The sequence below is a fragment of the Leptonychotes weddellii genome, chromosome 16, assembly GCF_054177405.1.
Source record: "Leptonychotes weddellii isolate Sample4059 chromosome 16, ASM5417740v2, whole genome shotgun sequence".
Taxonomy (NCBI): domain Eukaryota; kingdom Metazoa; phylum Chordata; class Mammalia; order Carnivora; family Phocidae; genus Leptonychotes; species Leptonychotes weddellii.
The window spans coordinates 17,257,687-17,278,340 of record NC_138384.1 but is presented as its reverse complement, the minus strand read 5'-3'; the positions used below and the strand labels follow the sequence as shown (position 1 = coordinate 17,278,340).

At 45.2% G+C, this 20,654-nt stretch overlaps 1 protein-coding gene across 4 annotated transcripts in view; it reads left to right on the top strand.

The window, feature by feature from the left end:
- The first annotated feature begins 659 nt into the window (after window positions 1-659).
- PHAF1 (phagophore assembly factor 1) overlaps window positions 660-20,654 on the top strand; it is a 29,480-nt gene continuing 9,485 nt past the window's right edge. Inside the window, exons 1-8 of one of the 4 annotated variants that reach the window (XM_081806473.1) lie at window positions 660-766; window positions 861-981; window positions 7,013-7,095; window positions 12,023-12,106; window positions 15,893-15,936; window positions 19,488-19,567; window positions 19,845-19,939; window positions 20,517-20,614. In XM_081806473.1, coding sequence (XP_081662599.1) covers window positions 918-981; window positions 7,013-7,095; window positions 12,023-12,106; window positions 15,893-15,936; window positions 19,488-19,567; window positions 19,845-19,939; window positions 20,517-20,614 — 548 coding nt within the window. In that variant the 5' untranslated portion in view covers window positions 660-766; window positions 861-917. Of the gene's footprint in view, window positions 982-7,012; window positions 7,096-12,022; window positions 12,107-15,892; window positions 15,937-19,487; window positions 19,568-19,844; window positions 19,940-20,516; window positions 20,615-20,654 lie in introns of those variants that run through there. The other 3 variants (XM_081806474.1, XM_081806475.1, XM_081806476.1) reach the window with 3 other exon arrangements.

The window sequence follows — 20,654 nt, the reverse complement described above, 5'->3', positions numbered from 1 at the left end:
GCTAGAGGAGTCCCTCTTCCGACCTGCAGATAATGAGAATGAGGCACAAAGGGCACCAGACGTTTGGTCAAGACCACACAGTGTTGGGGGCAAAGCTGACTCACCTGAGGCTGAGCTGCTGCCAACGACCTCTGGATACCGGCCCCAGGGGGCTGTACACATCTTGACTAGGTCAGCTGAGGTCTGGCCTAGCTGCTCCCCATTCTACCTATTCCTCTCACCCAACTCCCCACTGTCCCTACGCAAACACTCGAGCACATTCCGCACTCACTTGAACGTCGGTGTACTCCCTCCCCGCTGGGCCTCAGACGTTGCACCCTCGGAACTCGCCTTTTGCACCCAGTGAATGTGAGGGGGCGTACGTACGTGTAGAGGACAGACGGATTTGTAGAACACGTCACATTTGTGTGTTGCGTGGTGTGCACATCCTTGTTGTAGAGATGTGAAACGTGTGCAGTGGGGTGTGCAAATGTGGTGATTCATGGAGTACGGAAGTCCCGTTCCACCAGCGCCCACCCTTCCCCAGCGGTACAGTCTGATTTCCCTCAGCCTTCACCTCGACTTTCACACCATTTTGCGCGTGCGCGACTCCTCTTTGGGCTCCTTCCCCCCCCACCTGTGATTGATATCCCGCCTTCGCCCCGCCCCCGCCACGCTTTACGACCCCGCACGCCAATTTGCTGCAGACGCTCCGGCTGCTGCCGCTGCCCCTGCCGCCGAGGGTTTTGCCGGTGAGGTGAGCTGAGCTGAGCTCTGCTGACCTGAGGTGTGTTTTTGGGCTGGTGCCGCCGGCGGCCGAGGAGTAGGTGGAGAGCCGGGCCAGCGGGGACGGCAGGTCAGTCGCTGCTTTGTTTCCCCAGCTTCGGTCCCGTCTGCGTTGCTGCAGGGAGGCCGCCCCGGCCCGGCGAGCTGAACCAATGCTGGATCTGGAGGTGGTGCCGGAACGCTCTTTGGGGAACGAGCAATGGGAATTCACCCTGGGTGAGTGTGGGATCCTACCTCAGAACCTTACTCTGCTTCTTACTTACCTCCAGGCCTTTCCTGCCTCTGGTCTCTGCCCCTTATTCCCCTGCGCCCGCGGGTCCTCGCCTCTTCCGTCCTCTCGGCTCTTTGGGCTCCAGGCACTAAGTTACCCGTTCCTACCGGCCAGACTCGCTAGTCTGTCGCTGGTCCTGACCTTGACGCCCTCGCCTCACGCCTCAGCAGGGCTCCTTCTGGGGCAGTGGTACAGTAGTAATAACAACAATGGCTGACACGCCCCAAACACTTATTCAAGGCTAGACCCTGCTTTTTTGCGTAATTATCTCAAGTATGCCTCCTTGGGGTTTGAGGGTCCGTACTGTTGTTTTTTCTATTTCCATTTTACAGACTTAATAGCTAAGAAGTGACTGACACCCTTAAACGCCACAGTAGTACGTCTCTTTTTGCTTTTCTGGGCTGTAGGTTGCCTTGTCCGTAGGGGAAAGCTAGGGTCAGATCCCATAATCACATGTTAGGGATCTAGTCAAGGGAGGTAAGAAGAGTTTGTGTATTAAAGGAACTTGTTACTTGTTTCCTTCCCCTTTTCAGTGTGGTCGATGTGTGGTGTAATCCTAAACCCAGACCTTAGCAGAGAGAGTTGAAGGTTTAATGAAATAAAGAGTTCAGAGAGAGTAACATTTAGTTTGTATAAAATGCAGTTTGGCCATTTTGGGGGTTTGGCCCAGTATTAACTATTCCCAACGTCACTACCTTTATATATACAAGTATGTGCATTCAGTGACTCCAGTGTATGTTTACACTTACCCAGCACTAGGAAAAGGGGGTGTGGAGCAGATGTTGGTGCTCTTTGTGCAGACTTCAGCTTTTGTCCCACTAATTTGGGCTACTGGACTGAGTGACCTGCTCCTTTGGGCTATTAACTCATCCTTGAATCTGAAAGACTCTTGTCAGTGGAGACAGGCTAGATGAGAAACTGCACAATAGATGCTGGTAGGACCCTGCTGGTGCTCAGTGTCTCCATGAACTAACTGAACTACAAGTCTCTGGGTTATAGGAGCCAGTTTTATAGAGAGGTCTTAGCCAGTTTCTCTCATAACTTACACCATTCCTGCAGAGTTCTTCCCAAAATTTTAGCTGGTATGAAACACTTTGGCCTCTTGTGAAGCACTAAGAGCTTGATTGGGAGGCCAGTAATACATTTGCCTTCAGACCCATTCATATGCTGATGCTGTTTGCCTTCTATTTAAGAAAGAACCTCCCCTACACACAGCTTCTCATACCAGTACTTCACAGGGCAGAGAGAGAACCACAACCATAACTTCAAACTGCTTGATGGTGCATGCATGTAGTTTGTGAATCTCGGTGGTACAGTCTCTTGGCCAAAAGTAGTGATTAGAATGTCATTTGAGGGGTGGGTGGCTGGCTTAGTCGGTAGAGCATGCAACTCTTGATCTCAGGAGTTGGGAGTTCCAGCCCCACATTGGGGGTAGAGTTTACTTAAAATAAAAATAAAAAGAATGTCAGTTGAGGCCAGGATTCCCAAAAAAGCTGGGTGGAAGAGCAAGGCTTCTTCTGTCACCTGTTGTTTAGATACCTTAACCCCCACTCCTAACTTTGCCAGTTTCCAGGAATCAAGGGTTTGGGTAGTTCTTTCGAACTGTCTAAATATCTAAATGGCAACAACAGTGAAAAGGGCATTTCTGTACAGTGGCCCAGAATTGAACTTTGAGGGAAGCCTCATAGAGGTGGCTTGGCCTTGATGATTCTCTGGTGGGTCTTAAAAATCAGCCTGGTTCTGTTGGTAAAGCATGTGACTCTTGATCTCAGGGTTGTAGGTTCAAGCTCCACTTTGGGTGTAGAGATTACTTAAAATCTTTAAAAAAAAAATCTGCGGTTTTAAAGCGTGTCTGCCTGAAAGATGACAGTTATTTTAATTTCCTTAAGCTTTTTAAAAAAAAGAAAGAAAAAGATTTTTTTCTTCTCTCTCAGTCTTCTCCCCAACCCTCAACACATGTAAGCTGAAATTGGGGCTGATAGGTAGGGATAGATCTAAGAAGTGGATCTATGCTTTAGAATTACATTCCTAGGCTACAGAACTAGGCAGTGCTTAACTAAAGTCACCACAACCCTGTAAGGTAATCTCCATTTGCCACATGAGGAGCAGGCTCAGAAAGGTAGAGATGATAAAAGTAGGTACCTGAACAGGGAAATCCTGCTTCCCACTGCTCTGCCCTTCTGAGGATTGGCTCAGCTTTGTCTCTGTTCTTTCTGGAATCTGCAAATGCAGATGCATCTAGCCCTTGCCATCATCTGCCTGGCATCACAGTGGGGAGCTGCATCCAGCTTCTTGGTTTCCTTCCTGACCTTTGTGTCATGTTGGAAGATGAGGGAAATGCCAACAACACAGACAGGAAAACCTAGGCAAAGAGGAATCTCTGAGAATGCCACTGATGGCTTGACTAGTGATGCAATAAAGGCAGTACAAACTTGAAATGTTTTCAGTAAGGCTTGGAGAATGTATTGGTGTGGAGGCATGTATCTGAATTGTTATAAACTGAAGCCTCACTCTGTTTAAGGCAGCGTATAAACCTTTGTGGACTCTGCTTACAAACATCAAAAATTGGGGGCCCCTGGGTGGCTCAGTCGTTAGGCGTCTGCCTTCGGCTCGGGTCATGGTCCCAGGACCCTGGGATCGAACCCCACATCGGGCTCCCTGCTCCGCGGGAAGCCTGCTTCTCCCTCTCCCACTCCCCCTGCTTGTGTGCCCTCTCGCTATATCTCTATGTCAAATAAATAAAATCTAGAAAAAAACAAACATCAAAAATTGAATAAGAAATGGTCATATACCCTGAAGAGTTTAGTGTGAGGGAAGGGTTATAGAAATAGTTCATTATATTAAAATGAGGTAGAGGCTGTATAGGGTGCTTTGGAGGGGAGAAAAGACTCGAGATTCAGGGAGGGCTTTCTATCTACCTGCAGTAGTCAGTACCATTCCTGGAGCCAGTGAGCACCAGGAAAGCCCTATCAGAAATCTGCCAGATTTCTCTTCTACAGTGTCTTTATAGATACAAATCTTCCAGTCAAATTCAAAACAAAACAAAACAATGGGAAAGATTGTGTGTGTAGGGAACTATAAGCAGTTTGGTATTCTAATTAGAGCGTGATGTACTAATGGAAGAAGAAAATGGGTTCTCCAAATTCCCAATACTCTTTGGTGGTAGCTGCCTGGGACACTACTAAGGAGTTTGGGGTCCAATGGAAAAGAGGGTGAAGTGAAGATTAGTGAAGTGTGTTGTGGACATGGGTTTAGGAAGAAAGTTAGAGACTAGATTTGGGAAGGTGGAGAAGGAATCTAGAGGTGACTGGGTAGATGTTAGAGGTATTGAGACCCAAAATACAGAAGAGAACTCAGATTGAAAAGAAGATGAAAAAGTCACTGTTACAATCTGTTAAGTTTTTATTTGCCTTTAGGTTTATATAGAAAAGAGATTGAGATGTGAGAAACTAGGTGGTTGGTTGGATGAGTGAATGAGGAATGGGCAGAAGGAAATGTTGCCCATCATAGAGACCTGGCAAGTTAGAGGAACAGCAGGAAAGAGTGATGTTAGTAGAGACAGGATGAGAGTGCTCAGAGTGAGAGTGTGGTCACCGGGGTCTATGGTACAGGATTTACGTGTCCCATAATTGCTTTGTTTCACTCCATCAGAGCCCAACAGATACATAGGACCACCTACTATTGTGCCAGGCACAGTGATTGGGTGCTGGGGTTACAGCAGTAAGACAGATAATGTTTCTGTCCTCGAGGTTTAGAGGAGACTAACAGATAAGTAAACTGGATGGGAGGCTTTATTAGATAAGGCAGTTGGGGAAGTGAGATGTGAGTAAGACCTGAAGAATGAGAAGAAACCAACTATGGGAGGAACATTCCAGCAGAGTCTGAGCTAGCACAGAGGCCTAAAGGAGGAAGGAGTTTGACATGTGCAGGGAACAAAGGGAGGCATGATGAGCAGTGGAAAGAAAGATGGAGGTAGACAAGGTCCAGAATATTCAGGGACTTTAGGTGATGGCTTGTTGTTTTGAGATTTATTGCCCTGTAATGGGAAACTCTTGGAGAGTTATAAGCAGATAAATGATGAGATCTATAAGACATAAGATGTGTACAGTTTAGAAGGCTGACATACAGTCCGTACCCTTTTTGGGGCTAGGTAGCTCTGTTAGAACTGGGACAGTGCTCTAGTTTCTTTGCCATACATATGGTTGGTTCCCTTTAGAGGACTTTTGTAGCCTGCCTTTATCAGCAGCTGTGTGACAACTGATCGTTGTAGCTGCTTTGTCTCCTCCAGGTGGGTTCCTCCCCAGGTGACTCAGGACCTGAGGACCCGAAGATTCCAAGGCCAGGGATTTGATGTGGTTAAGTGGAAAAGAATCCTCCCTTGAGAAACTGATTTATGCCATGTGGGTCAGAGAAGCCATGTGGCCTTCTGTTTCTCAGCACCTAACACATGGATGTTTGCCCATTGTTTTTGGGAGAGACAGCATAGATGCTCCTCCATTTCAGGAATGGCAAAGCTGAGTGATGCGTCCAATTTGTTCATATTCTCAACAAACATTTATTAAGCCTTACTATGTACCAGGCCCTATGTTATAGAAGGCGGGAAAGTGCCTTGTGTTAAGGTCTGGTTTCCTCCAACTTTCTTCAAACTGTAGAATGGACCATCAAATGAAGGCAAGGTTAGATCATTGTTTAAATGTAGATAGACCATGTGTTTTTATAACCTTCTGTTATTTGTGTGTAAACTCTTTTCTGCACATCTCTCCTAGAATCAGAGGTAAAGTGATCTTGAATGTGAGCCACTGTGCTTACTTGAGGTCATATGGTGGTCCCTCCTTCTCCCTTTCTCTTACTACCTACTCCATTATCCGTCAGCTTGGCTGAATAAATATTCAACAGCCACTATGTGGTCAACCCTGTACTGGGTGCTGGGGATCCAGAGAGTGGTGAATAATACATTGCCCTTGGAGTCATAAAGCTGTGAGTCTTTGATTTGGGATTTTGTCTGGGACTTTGTTTTGGATTGTCTCTCTGTGAGTTTCTTCTTGTTTGAAATATAATGGACTCTGAAAACATACTTTTTGGTAGTCCCTGGGATCTTAGAGATATTGTTGGGATTTGGATTTCTTAAATTGGGGACATATATAAATTTGTTTATAATGGGCCATGAGTTCAAAGATCAAGTATTAAGACTTAGAGGATTTGTGGTTTGGTAAGTAAGGATCCAGCGAAATTCTTAGTAAAGTAAGTTGGTTCTGGTAGATGTGTGATTTTTTTTTTTTTAGATTTTATTTTTATTTATTTGAGAGAGAGAGAATGAAAGAGCATGAGAGGGGGGAGGGCCAGAGAGAGAAGCAGACTCCCTACTGAGCAGGGAGCCTGATGCGGGACTCGATCCTGGGACTCCAGGATCATGAACTGAGCCGAAAGCAGTTGCTTAACCAGCTGAGCCACCCAGGTGCCCAGATGTGTGATTTTTGACTTTTTAAATGAGCCCTTACAAGTCATGTGCTCCTGCAGACTCTCATTTGAAAGATGAGGAGACATGCCAGAAAGAAAGAGAGGAAGGAACCTGCCCTAGGTAATACGTAATTCATGGCAGAGTGAGAACCAGAACCTGGTCTCCAGATCCAGTCATGCAGTTGGTGCTTTTCTCACTGTTCTTTGGTTCATGCTGACTTTGCCTTCTCTGAGCCCTTTTCCTGCTTGGGATCAGGACAGTAGTTCTCATTTCCAGGAATCTCTTTTATATATTCACTCCCTCCCCTTATACAATCCAGTTGTTCCCTTAGTGCTTGCTGCTAACTTTATTCTAGCTCTTGCTGCTACTGAATTTTTATTTACTTATATGTTTATAGACCTTAGTGGCCCCCGCCTCCCACCCCAGGCTTTACTGCACGGTCTAATGCCTAGTATGAAGATAGATGTCAGGAAATGGATAGCCCAAGTAACCACACAGGTGTCCTTGCTTTATTTCAGGAATGCCTCTGGCTCAGGCAGTAGCCATTCTTCAGAAGCACTGTCGCATCATCAAAAATGTCCAGGTTCTCTACAGTGAACAGGTGAGTGGTAGCTGCTTTATTTACTGAAATAGCATTCCTCATCGTTGAGTCACATCCAGAGGTTGATGCTCTGGGAGAGACACACTGGCAGGGATTGCTCGGTCATTGTGTTTGAATGGGAGAATCTCTAGCACTGGTCAGTCACCAAGTACATTTTCTTTGATTCTGAAACTTTTCGTCTTGATAATCTAGTGCTGCCAGGTTTGGAAGAGCACTAATAACTGAACTTGTTTTTTGATGTGTTTGACTTATCTACTGGTCCTTAGACAGGGATATTTCAGTGGGAGGTCACCTCAGGGACTATCTTGTCTTCTAGGGTGCTTGCCTTTCACTTTTTTATTTAAAATAGTCTTTTCTGCTTTGTTGATTGGTTTGTGTTCAGAGTTGTTGCCGTGCAAATTTCTAGCCAGCAGAGCACTCCAGACTTGAAAAGAAGCAGGTATAGCTCACTACTTTAATGAGAATGATCTGATACATGAGATCATACGTCAGAATAATTGGCTCCACATTAATGGACATAGTTCATATTTTGCTTTTTTTTTTTTTGGTCTGATTTGTGGTGGTCTCTATTAAATGTTGGTCAGTTGTGCCAAGAATTAACCCCTATCATATAATGTTGCATGTATCTACAAAGACCTTTTCCATTTCCAGAAAGAATATATATGTTACACCAGAGTACTTTCTGAACATCAAGATTTTTTGTGTTTGGTTTTATATGTAAAGTTAGAGACTATTTTTTATGGGCTTTTAGAAATAGGATTCTTTATCTCTCTAAAAATGCAGCCTACCTTCTACTGAACTCTCTGAAACCTGTGATTCTTCTGCGACACAGACCATGTGTTGCTGTGTGGAGCAGCCTTTATGGTGCCCTATGTGTCACAAACCTCAGGGAATAAAGAGATTCTGTATTGTTTTGTTTTGGTTTTGGCTGTTTGGTTTTTTTTTATATTTTATTTATTCGACAGAGCACAAGCAGGGGGAGTGGCAGAGGGAGAAGCAGGCTCCCCGCTGAGGAGGGAGCCCGATGCGGGGCTCGATCCCAGGACCCTGGGATCATGGCCTGAGCTGAAGGCAGACGCTTAACCCACTGAGCCACCCAGGCACCCCAGGGAGTAAATAGTTTTGAGCCTATACATGCTACTGCATGTCCTCACTCGCTTTTCTGAGACTTTCTATGTACTGTTTTGATGATTTTAGTTCCCTTTGTTCCAATTAGTTTCAGATCCTAAAGCAAATGACAGTTTATTTTTGGCATGAAGAATGTTGTAGATTAGGGGCGCCTGGGTGGCTCAGTCGTTAAGCGTCTGCCTTCGGCTCAGGTCATGATCCCAGGGTCCTGGGATCGAGCCCCGCATCGGGCTCCCTGCTCAGCGGGGGCCCTGCTTCTCCCTCTCCCCCTCCCCCTGCTTGTGTTCCCTCTCTTGCTGTGTGTGTCTCTGTCAAATAAATAAATAAAATCTTAAAAAAAGAAAAGAATGTTGTGGATTAGAGGTGAGTGAGATTTCTGTGAGGCTTTCCAGTTTGGCCTAGTGCCAGGGTTGAGCCTCTCATGTATGTCCAGACATTACACTCTGCAGTACAATACTCCCCTTCCAGCCCAGTGAGAGAGACCCTATGTGAAGGGTCTTCCTGAGACAGGGAATGCATAATCTCCAAGCAAGTGCTTAGATATTCTTGTGGTGCCTACCACGCAAAAAGGGACTTCTAAGAGTGGGCCAGGGGATTCCTTGAGCCACAGTGTCAAAGTGTTTTCTCATTTATGAAGTGACGGATGGTGACTTTTCCTCTTTGTCGTACTCGGATGATCCCTAACCTACTCTGACTTTCAGTGTTAAACCATAAGGGAATTACTCATGACGATTAGCAACCATCCAAACAGGGATAATGGGCTTGCTTCTTGAGCTTATAGCTCTTGCATATTCAGTTAAATCAGATTTGGGCACCCCAAAATTAGATACATTTGAAAATAGGCTTAACTGGTTTTTAAGAATGAAGTTTATTTCTTATTTCACTACCTTTGTTGTCTGTTGTTGCAATCTTTAGGTACACATAGTAGTTTTAGCATTAAGCTCATTTCCCCTGATATCTTCTAAGCAACTGGAATCAGTTGGAAAACATGGGTTTTTGAGTCCAAACCTTGGTTCGGATCCTTGCTCTTCCTATTTCTTAGCCGTGCAACTTTTGGTCAGTTGTGCAAGGAATTAACCCCTATCATATAATGCTGCATGTATCTACATGCAACCAGTCTGGTTCTCCTTCTGTAATGTGGATATAGTTTCCTTGTAATAGAATAATCTTTTTTTTTAATTTTATTTATTTATTTTAAGTAATCTCTACACCCAGTGTGGGGCTCAAACCCACAACCCCAAAATCAACAGTCACATGCTCCTCTGACTGAGCCAGCCAGGTGCCCTAGAATAGAATAACCTTTTGATGAGGATCAAGAGGAGGTGGTCTCTCAGAATTCTGATGTAATGCTTCTTAAATTGGGTCCTGTCCTCCTCTGCCCTCCTTCCCTTCCTTTTCCATCTGTCTCCTTGCTCCCATCAAGTGTGAAGAATAGTTTGGCCCCATTAAATGTTTCAGAAATATCTTCTTGTCTCTAGCATATCACACCTTGGAAGTTAAATGTGTATATCAAGTAGGTCCCATCTTTCTTAGAGGGAAAAGTGTTAACAACTAAGAGCGAGCAGCTTTACTAACTGTTTCATATGGAGGACTGTATAGTTCTGGGTCACTGAAAGGGCCTGCTTAAACATAACATAGTACAGATATACTTTGGTTCTGGAGATATAAAATACTAATAAAATGATGGTTGTGAGGATTTGCTTGCTTTTGAAAATTATCTAGTTATGTCCTGAATTGTAACCATGTCAGGAGAAAAATGATCAGATCTTGGAAGAGTGTAAGAAAATTCAGATCCTCCCATCATTCCTCCTCCAAGCAAAGATCTTGAAGGATGCTAAAATGTTGCTTCATCCTGCTTACTGCCATGTAATAGCCCTCTCAGAAATGTGTTCTGGGGTGAGAATCAGTGACCTAACGTCAGGGTTCATTGTTGTATTATCTTGCTTGAGGCCTAATGGTTTTAGACATTCATACAGGCCTACTAGAAAATTACAGCATTCCTTCTTCTAGTGTTTGCCAGGCATGATGGTGCCACCTGGGCCTGCTACCTTGTGAAAATTATTGGCGTAGAAGGGAACAGACAGTCTGAGCTAATCCCAGAAGGCTCTTTGGAGAGAATTTTTCTTTTCTTTCTTTTCTTTTTTTTTTTTAAGATTTTATTTATTTATTTGAGAGAGAGACTGAGATAGAGAGAGCATGAGAGGGGGGAGGGTCAGAGGGAGAAGCAGACCCCCCGCCGAGCAGGGAGCCCGATGCGGGACTCAATCCCTGGACTCCAGGATCATGACCTGAGCCGAAGGCAGTCGCCTAACCAACTGAGCCACCCAGGCGCCCTTTCCTTTCTTCCTTTCTTCCTTTCTTCCTTCCTTTCTTTCTTTCTTTCTTTCTTTCTTTCTTTTCTTTTCGTTTCTTTTCTTTCTTTCTTTCTTTCTCTTTCTTTCTTTCTTTCTATTTATTTGACAGAAAGAGCAAGAGAGCACAAGCAGGGGGAGTGGCAGAGGGAGAAGGAGAAGCAGGCTGTCCACTGAACAGGGAGCCTGATGCGGGGCTCTGTCCCAGGACCCTAGGATCATAACCTGAGCCGAAGGCAGATGCTTAACCGAGTGAGCCACCCAGGCACCCCAGGAGAGAATTTGTCCAGTGAGGCCCACACCAGTGGCACCTGGCCTTCCAGCCTACACCTCTATCTCTGACAGCCACACTTCTGTCATTCACTGTGCCTACCTTGGGTGGCTCTATAAAGAAACTTCTAAACTCTTTTGAGAGCTATGTGCCAGTTTAAAGGAGGGACAGGGTTTTGGATGTTGGGTTTGTTTTTGTTTTTTTTTCTGTTGGGCAGCTTGGTTCAGGGCTATGAAATGGCTTCAGATGTCAAGCAAGTCCTTGAATTGATTGCATTAGAGCAGAAGCAGGCTAGTGATACAGACATGATGAAAGAGTGCTGTATGCTAAGTGCTGTGCTTGGTGCCCTTTCTCCTGCTATCTAGATCTATCTCTGTTCCCACAACAACCCTGGAGGGAAGGGATGATGATATTCCCATGAAGAAACTAGAGCTCATAGAAGTTTTGAGAGTCACTTAAGGTCACCAGCTCACCAGTACTCAAGGCTTGGCTCTGTCCACTGCTTTGTGCTGCTACTCCCCTCCCCCCAGACTCAGAAGAGGCAAATGTAGAAATATGACTCCTTAGATCTTAGATTTAGGCTTTTCAGAAAGAAGCACATGTGATATGGGATGGTGGGGAGAGGGAAGGAAGGAGTAAGAGTGTCATCTCATATATAAACAGCACAAGGTATTTCTTTGTCCTGGAACATGGCTTAAAGCAGTCAAAGTATAGAATAGATTTCCTGTGGATGGCACAAACAGCCTGGAAGTGAATGGACACAGGTTCAGCTGACATGCATTGAACATTACCTGACAAATTTGGGTCCTAGAGAGGCTCTTTTACCTGGTCTCTGTTCCTCACTGATTGCTCTGTAGGTTTGATAGGTAAACCCATGCTATAGATGTGGACTCTGGACCTTCCAAAGAAAATGGCCTATATATTCACATAATCTTGGCCCTTTCCCTCAGGTAATATTACTCAAAGCCTAGAAGAAAGAGGCTCTTTTCATCCAGTATTAGGAAGCAGCAGCTTCAGACTGGAAGCAGAGGACACTGCATTCACACAACAGTTTGTTAGTTGGGCGAGGGAGGGCTATCTGCACTTCCATAATCTCTGTGCATTGCATTTAGATTTGTAAGGTTTTTTAGTTGCTGTTGAGTAAGTTGTTCAGAGTGCTTTACTTTTTGTTTTGCAGTCTCCTCTAAGCCATGACCTCATCCTTAACCTGACTCAGGACGGGATCAAACTGCTGTTTGATGCTTTCAATCAGAGACTTAAGGTAACTATGAATGACAACTAAAGTTGCATGTCAAGCTGATTAATATGTGCTATTGTGAGATGTTTCTGAAACTAATAAGTCAGAGTAGACTCCTGTGATTCAGAGTCCCCCACAGTCTAGGGGACTGAAGCTGTACCTGTTCCCCTAAATAGAGGAAAGCTGGGGGTGGGGTGGGGTGGAGTGGTTGGAAGGAGGCTGGAAAGGACTCCAACCCGAGGTTCCAGAGGTGAAAGGGAAAAAGTGTTGAAGGTTTGGGGAATATGCTATGGGGAGGGGACTCTTAAGTTATTCAACTTAAGGAAAGCGACAGAAGAGCTAAGTTATCTGGCACAGATTATTCCAAGTCTTAAAAGGGATACTAAAAATGGGGCCTAACTACAGAATAGGACCAAAAGACTTGTTTTTGTATCTTGTTTTACTTCATTCTTAGGTCAAACAGTATGTCTTGGAAGATGAAAAATGGAACTGTTCTTCCTAAAATGCTGGGGCTTAGGGCTTAACACCACCAGCAATGAGTTGATTCTTTAACCCCCTTCAGGATATGTAAACAAACAAATTAGTGCTGTGTAGGGTTTGTCTTAATTGCTGTTCAAGTGCAGTTTACTAACACCTGTTTTCAGTCCAGGATGTTTTTAATATACTATTTATGAATGCCTGAGCTTCACAGATTAGTCATGTGACACCAGACTCATGCCTCAGAGTCACAAGGTTGAATGTGGCTCTGGGCAGTGGCATACCAGAGCAGTTATCCTGGTTAGGTTGTGCCTTTCCAAAAACTTGGGTATTTCCTAGTTCTCATCATCCCATCACAAGTGAGCTGCTAAGGAGACAAGACGGAACATGGAAAAGGAATCTGTACATTGAATGAGAAGTCCTCATTATGATTATTTTTCAAAAAGCAAATGTTCTTAGCCCCACAACTACCTTGCCTCTCCTTGTGGACTTAGTCATCCTGTCTTCACTGACCAAAAGTTTCACAGTGGGAAAGGGAAGACAATGGTCATTAGTGTGGCTTCATTACAAATTGGGGGGAAAATAATCTGGAAACACCTTTACAAAGAGTTATTTGTCTCAGCTCGGTAAGTCCACTTTAGGAAACATAACCCCAAAAGCTTATGGGGAAGGTAATATTGCCAGGTATTTATAACAGGGCTCTTCATAGTACTGAAAGGCTGGAAATAACCTAAATGGATAAAAAAGGGGGATGGCTAGGCAGCCCATCGTAGAATCACAGCCTGGTGAGGACAGTGTCATGTATTTAGTGAGTACTTGGTACGGGTTAGGCACATGGCTAAGTGCTTCCCATACATTTCCTAACCTAACAAGCTTGTGAGCAATACTGTTTACCAGTGAGACAATAGAGGGACAGAGGGTGAGTGGTCTGCTAAGCTTTTAACCCTGAATTACCAGTGTGTGGTGGCCCTTGGGAATAAAAATGACTTAGCTTCTGTGATGGGTTTGGGAAATAAATGTGATAAAAGCTGAAGAAAATTGAGCACACTGTGGAGAAATGTGAGGAATGGGAAGTACATTTGAATGGGAAAGGAAATAAATAGAACCGTTTCTTCTGCTTTCTGTGGGATCCCTATGAAGAGAGGAGGCTGGGGCCCTGTCTGAGCCTCTGGAAACTGGGGAAGCAATTCTCAGGTGCCCTTGGTCAGCATCAGATTTGACCTACCCCATCTGCCTGCCCTTCCATCTGAGCACTTAAGAATCCACCTCTCCCTGATGCCTTGACTCCCTGTCTGTGAGAAAGCCCTGTGGAATGAGGCTTCACAAATCTCATCCTTTACAACTACCTGTCTTTTCATTTCCTGTCTTGGCTGCTGCCGTGGCTTCTCCTCTGGGGAATTCAAGGCCTTTTCCAGCCGAGAGGATGGTAAATCATGGACTTCAGACTTCCCCAGCTGGTTGTCCCTGTGGCTCAGCAAGCTCCATGGGCCAAAATCTGCTTGTTGATTCTCCTGGTGACATGAAGGACTCCAAGATGGGTCTCTTGCCACAATTGCTGTCATACATAGACCCTGTGATTAACTGTGGGCCACTGTTCTCCCATTAGGCAGGCAGGGTTGAAACACCCAAAATGTTGGTCTGGATTATTGGCAGGTGGGTAATAATGACACAGAAGGAATATCTTCGAGGCCTATCCCCAGGGTGAGTGGTGGGTCATCATTGGCCAGTTGTAGGGGTGGCAATCAGGGAGGCAGAGTGCCTGCACCTGCTATATAAGCGAGGCTTCTGGCTAAAGGCTGAGGCTTTCTGCCAGCATGGGGCCCTGGCCTTGGTGAAATGGCGTACCAATTTGGCATGATACAGGCTTTCTGAAGGGGACACTAGGTATCTTATGAATCACAGCTGTTCCTCTGTCCTTCCTTGTATGACCTCTCTTGGCACCTCTTTTCATGCTTTCTAGCTTCATATTGCCCGTAGCTAGCTTCATAACAGTCAGACTTGACAGATGTTTTAAGTACCTTTCCTGTGTGAAATAATAAAGCCTGACCTTAAAGGGCTTAATTCTGTGGGACTGGTGAACAGCATACACAAGTAGCATAGGAGAGTTGATTGAAGTGCTGTGATGGCCCAGCAGAGGGAGTTAACTCTTAGCAGTAAGTAGGATCAGAATAGCTGCATTATAATTAAGAGGTGCCCAACTTGTGGTTCAGTGTTAGGATCATGAAACAAAGTTAGGGATGAGGTCTGGCCAAGAGTAAACTGCCTATTATGTCTCATTTTCTGTGGCAGTGCCAGATGCTTCTACACACAGGGCCCCATGGCCCCTTGTAGGATGAGCCCTCAGGGCAAGCAGACATTGAACCAGCTGTGCTTATTCCTCTACAGTGAAGGCCAGGACTCCCAACTGGAGGATAGTAGCTGGTGCTCTAGGCCCCAGCCAGCCATGCTTCTGGCTACCAAGCCCTTGACACCATTAGCATAGAAGACTTCATAGTGCTCATTACTTGGCACCACTAGTGACTGAGTGTTCAATACTTTTGTCTCTGCCCTGAGTTCTTGGCATTTAATCCAAGGCTGAACCCCTTGATATGACACAAGGGTCCTGAGGTTCTCCAGGTGCCCTTCAATAGTTATATATAGATATAGATGTAGATATATGAATATTGTCACACTTGTCCTAACCTAATGTAATATAACTTCTAGCAGGATATACCGCCCCCCTCAATCTTTTTGTTTTGTAAACTAAAGTATTTTAAAGCTGTTTTTTAAAGTGAATTGATTTGGGGTCTTTCTAATACAGCAAAGTGTGGAATAAAAGGAAGAGGGCTCAGTATCCAAAGGTACAGCTTTAACCTTTAAGCTACGTGATTTGTTTCTGTGGAGGGTTTCATGGTTCTGTATGTGCTGTCCTCTGTATGACCCAGTAGTAGATTAGATAGAGGAACCTTCACCTGCAGCATCCATGGACACCTGTTGAGTGATCCACTGGAAGAAGGAAAAGGAGAGGTTATGCTGTGTGTGTGGTATGGGTTTTTCCTCCAGATTTAAAAATGAGAACAAAATATAATGTCTGGTGCTTCAGGAGAATTCTGACTAGTGATAGATTTTTTTTTCTTCACTATTTTGTAAATACCTTTTTTTTTTTTAAGATTTTATTTATAAGTGATCTCTACACCCAGCAAGGGGCTCATACTCACAACCCCAAGATCAAGAGTCACATGCTCTACCGACTGAGCCAGCCAGGCGTCCCTCTATAAATGTCTTTTTAGTCAGTCTTTTTCAACTGCAGAGCATTACCAATGCTTAAACATTTGATTTTTTTTTTTTTTTTAGGTGATTGAAGTATATGACTTGACTAAAGTAAAGTTAAAATATTGGTAAGTTTACTCCCCCACTGGTATATGTCACAGGATTGGTACAAATGGAGTTTATCTATTACCCTCATTAAGTTAGTAAAGGAGTCCCATCCATAGCAGTTCTAGGATTACAGCCTGGTGCCATGATTTCCTCAGGCAGCCTCCAAACCTATTCAGCTTTCCGGGGAAGAGAAGGAAATCTTATTAAGGACATGCTGTGTGTAGAACACTTCTCATATATGTCAGCTCATTTAATCCTCACAACAAAGCAGGGCCTCAGCTTAGAGGTGATATGACTGTCTTGTGGGTCACAGCTGCCATCCTTCCCCGCCGCACCCCCCATAGGTCTGACTCCAAAGCCTGTGAATGCTAAAGAGAACGCCAAAGGGACTGCTGTTTGGGGGCCAAAAATCTACTTTTTTTTTAGATTTATTGGAGCGCCTAGGTGGCTCAGGTGGGGAGCCTGCTTCTCCCTCTCCTGCTCTCCCTGCTTGTGCTTGCTCTGTTTCTCTCTCTCTCTGTCAGATGGATAATTAAAATCTTAAAAAAAAAAAAAAAAAAAAAGATTTACTTATTTTAGAGAGAGAGCAAGTGCCTGCAGTGGGGTGGGGCAGAAGAGAGAGAGAGACAGACCTAAGCAGACTCTGCACTGAGCGTGGAGCCCGACCCAGGGCTCGATCTCACGATCCTGAAATCCTGAGATGATGACCTGAGCTGAAACCCAAGAATCACATGCTTGACCGACTGTGCCACCCAGGCACTCCATTGTTTTTTTTTTTTTTTTAAAGATTTTATTTATTTATTTGAGAGAGCAAGCACTGGGGGAGAGGGGCAGAGGGAGAGAGAGAAGCAGACTCCGTGCAGAGCATGGAACCCACCGTGGGTTCAAGATCACAACCTGAACCAAAACCAAGAGTTGGACACTCAACCAACTGAGCCACCCAGGCGCCCCCAAAATCTACTTTTTAGAATGAAAATGGGAATAGTCTGTATCATAAAACAAATATTTGAGCTCCCATTACGGAAAGGCACTGTGCTAGCATCCAGAATACTCCATATAGTAAGCTTCCTTAACAGGCTTCCCTTTCCCTTTGTGAGGGCATGAAAGGGTCCGATTCCTGGGGCTGGCTCAAGCAGCATTTACCGATAGAGAAGTGGATCAAGCAAATGCGTAATAGCACTGGTCCCTGCAGATTCTTTGTGTCTTTCAGTTTTGTTGGAGCCTTTGTACCTCAAGGTCTGGTTTCTCTTTTCCTTCTTTTTTATTTATTTTTTATTTTTTAAAAGATTTTATTTATTTTTGACAGAGAGAGTGTACAAGCAGGGGAAGCAGCAGGCAGAGGGAGAGGGAGAAGCAGGCTTACCACTGAGCAGGGAGCCCAATGTGGGGCTCGATCCCAGGACCCTGGGATCATGACCCAAGCCAAAGGCAGACGCTTAACCATCTGAGCCCCCAGGCGCCCCATCTCTTTTCCCTCTTAAGACTTAGTGGTAAGTAAAAGCATGGGGTCCGGGGTCAGCCTGCCCTGGGTTCATCATTCTGTTACCTCTGACCTGGGGAGTCATTTAACCTCTTAGAGTTTGTATTCCCATCAGAGAAATGAAGCCAGTAATATGGCTGCTGGGTTAGGAAGAGGACATGAGACACTACTGGCAAAGCATATAGCACCGTGCCTGGTTAAAAAACAGGTGTTCTGGGTGGCTCAGTCAGTTAAGTATCTGCCTTCGGGTCAGGTCATGATCCCAGGTCCTGGGATGGAGCCCCACATCAGTCTCCTTGCTCCACGAGGAGCCTGCTTCTCCCTCTGCCTGCCGCTCCCCCTTGCCTGTGCTCTCTCTCTCTATAAGCAAATAAAATAAAAAATCTAAAAACCTACTGCTAAAAAAAAAAAAAAAAAAAAGGTATTCTTGGGCGCCTGGGTGGTGCAGTCGGTTGAGCATCCAACTCTTGGTTTCAGCTCAGGTCGTGGTCTCAGGGTTATGGGATTAAGCACTGAGCATGGAGTCTGCTTGAGACTCTCCCTCTCCCTCTGCCCCCCCGAAATGAGTAAATAAATCTTTAAAAAAAAAAAGAGGTGTTCCATGAATTATGCTAATTTATTTTTATTTTTTTTTTAAGATTTTATTTATTTATTTGAGAGAGAGAATGAGAGACAGAGAGCATGAGAGGGAGGAGGGTCAGAGGGAGAAGCAGACTCCCCGCTGAGCAGGGAGCCCGATGCGGGACTCGATCCCGGGACTCCAGGATCATGACCTGAGCCGAAGGCAGTCGCCCAACCAACTGAGCCACCCAGGCGCCCGAATTATGCTAATTTAAAAAATATTCTTAACCTTAAGCATTCTTCTAATTCTTTTTTTTTTTTTTTTAAAGATTTTATTTATTTCAGAGAGAGAGACATCGAGAGAGGAAGCACATGTAGGGGGAGCGGGAGAGGGAGAAGCAGGCTTCCCGCCGAGCAGGGAGCCCGATGTGGGGCTCGATCCCAGGACCCTGGGATCATGACCTGAGCTGAAGGCAGATGCTTAAGGACTAAGCCACCCAGGCGCCCCTTACGCATTCTTCTTAAAGTCATACATGCCATATCTTCATGCTCATCATCTGAAATCACATGCTCCTCTTCATTCCCAAGCCCCTCCCCCTCAGGTGTTTCCCCTTTGCATGGGATCCATCTCTCCCCCCTCCCCCCATTCACCCAGTCTTTGAGTGCTGGCTGTTAAGAAAACAAGCTGCTTGGGGCGCCTGGGTGGCTCAGTTGGTTAAGCATCGGACTCTTGGTTTCGGCTCAGCTCATGATCTCAAGGTCCCGTGTGGGGCTCTGTACTCAGAGTGGAGTCTGCTTCAGATTCTTTATCCCTCTCCCTCTTCCCCTCCCTGCTCGCCCTGTCTCTCTCAAATAAATAATAAAATCTTAAAAAAGAAAGAAAGAAAGAAAAAGAAAACAAGCTGCCTTGCTTGGCTATACTGTTCCTTTAAGATGTCTATCCCCTTTTAAGAAAGTTCCTTTTGAAGCCAAACTATTAGTAGGCATCCTAGGAAAACACATGAACACTTTCTATTCCTTTGGCCATTCTTTATCCAAGTCCAAATGCCATGAGGCTGAGACTGAATTTATTTCCTTCTAAACTGCCCGATGACCCCACATGTCTTGGGAGGCCCTAAGGATCAATTCTGTCTGTCAGCCTCAGGAGACTTGACTTGTTCTGACTTAAGTAATTATTCCTCACATAAAAGTTCTTTAATTAAACTTGTGTTTTGGCATACTTGTAAACTCACCTGCCTATGTTTTAAGAATAACTCTTGGGGCGCCTGGGTGGCTCAGATGGCTAAGCGTCTGCCTTCGGCTCAGGTCATGATCACAGGATCCTGGGATCGAGCCCCACATTGGGCTCCTGGCTCAGCGAGGAGCCTGCTTCTCCCTCTGCCTCTCTCCCTGCTCATGCTTTCTCTCTCTCTCTCTCTCTGTATCTCTGTGTCTCAAATGAATAAATAAAATCTTTTAAAAAAAAAAAAAAAAAGAATAACTCTTCCAGCCACCATCTTCAGTGATTTGAAAAGCATCTTTGTTTTTCAGTGGAGTGCATTTTAACTCTCAGGCCATAGCTCCCACCATTGAGCAGATTGACCAGTCTTTCGGTGCAACCCATCCTGGAGGTAAGCCCAAGTCCATCTGATTCCTTTCATCATCTGTCACAGCCCATAATGATAAACCTAGCAAGTGATCCCATCCCAGCCCCAGCACCCCTGAAGCCAGGTTCCTGTAGAATTTGAGGGTTGATAGTTGGGTGTGAAGGAAAGCTCCTCCCCCTTTGTTTTCAGCCTAGGAGGTCAGTTCAGGAATCAGACACAAGGAAGGTGTTGCCAAGCTGGTCTGTGTTCACATTTTCTGATGCCATTCAACCATGTCATTTTCTCCTTCCCATTCCCACAGTGTACAACTCCGCTGAGCAGCTCTTCCACCTCAACTTCAGAGGACTGTCTTTCTCTTTTCAATTAGACTCATGGACCGAGGCTCCCAAGTATGAGGTTAGCTCTTCCCTTCCTATGGTATTTGTCACCCAGTATCCAGGTAACATGGACCCAACAGACAGTGCCACTGGGAACGCTGGATAGGTAGCCTTTCTTTGGTTTCCTCATCTCTCAGGTCTTCAGAGGCCAGGATGGGCACAGTGGGTGGGGTTGATAGCAAGAACAAAGCCCAAGCCGGCATTCCCAGGAATGGGCACTTCGCACTGCAGAGTGAGGTCAGGCTCCCTTTTCAGAGAGAAACTCAGTTGTGCCTTGGTTTAAAACTCCAAATCACTGGTTTTTAGCAAATTGTTTCTTTCATCCTTAGGTAGCAACATCCTTAGGGTCGTGAAATGATAGATGTTTGTAAAGCTTCCATTTTATTAAAGAAAGCATTCCTGTAATTTCTTCTTGATGAAAGAAAGAAAAACTAAGTAAAATTAAAGATGAACCTCTATGATGGGGGAAGTTGATTGACATGGAGCCGGGTTTGACTGTGTGCTTTGACCTGGCCCAGGGGGCTGGGGAAATGCCAGAGCCTGGCTCCCATGGCCTGCAGTGTGCTCTTAGTAAAACTGTTGTCTTATGTTTGCAGCCCAATTTTGCCCACGGTCTAGCTTCTCTCCAGATACCCCACGGGGCGACTGTGAAACGAATGTACATCTACAGTGGAAACAGCCTACAGGATACAAAGTATGTGTAGGGAGCACAAACTTCACGGTCCCTGGGCTCC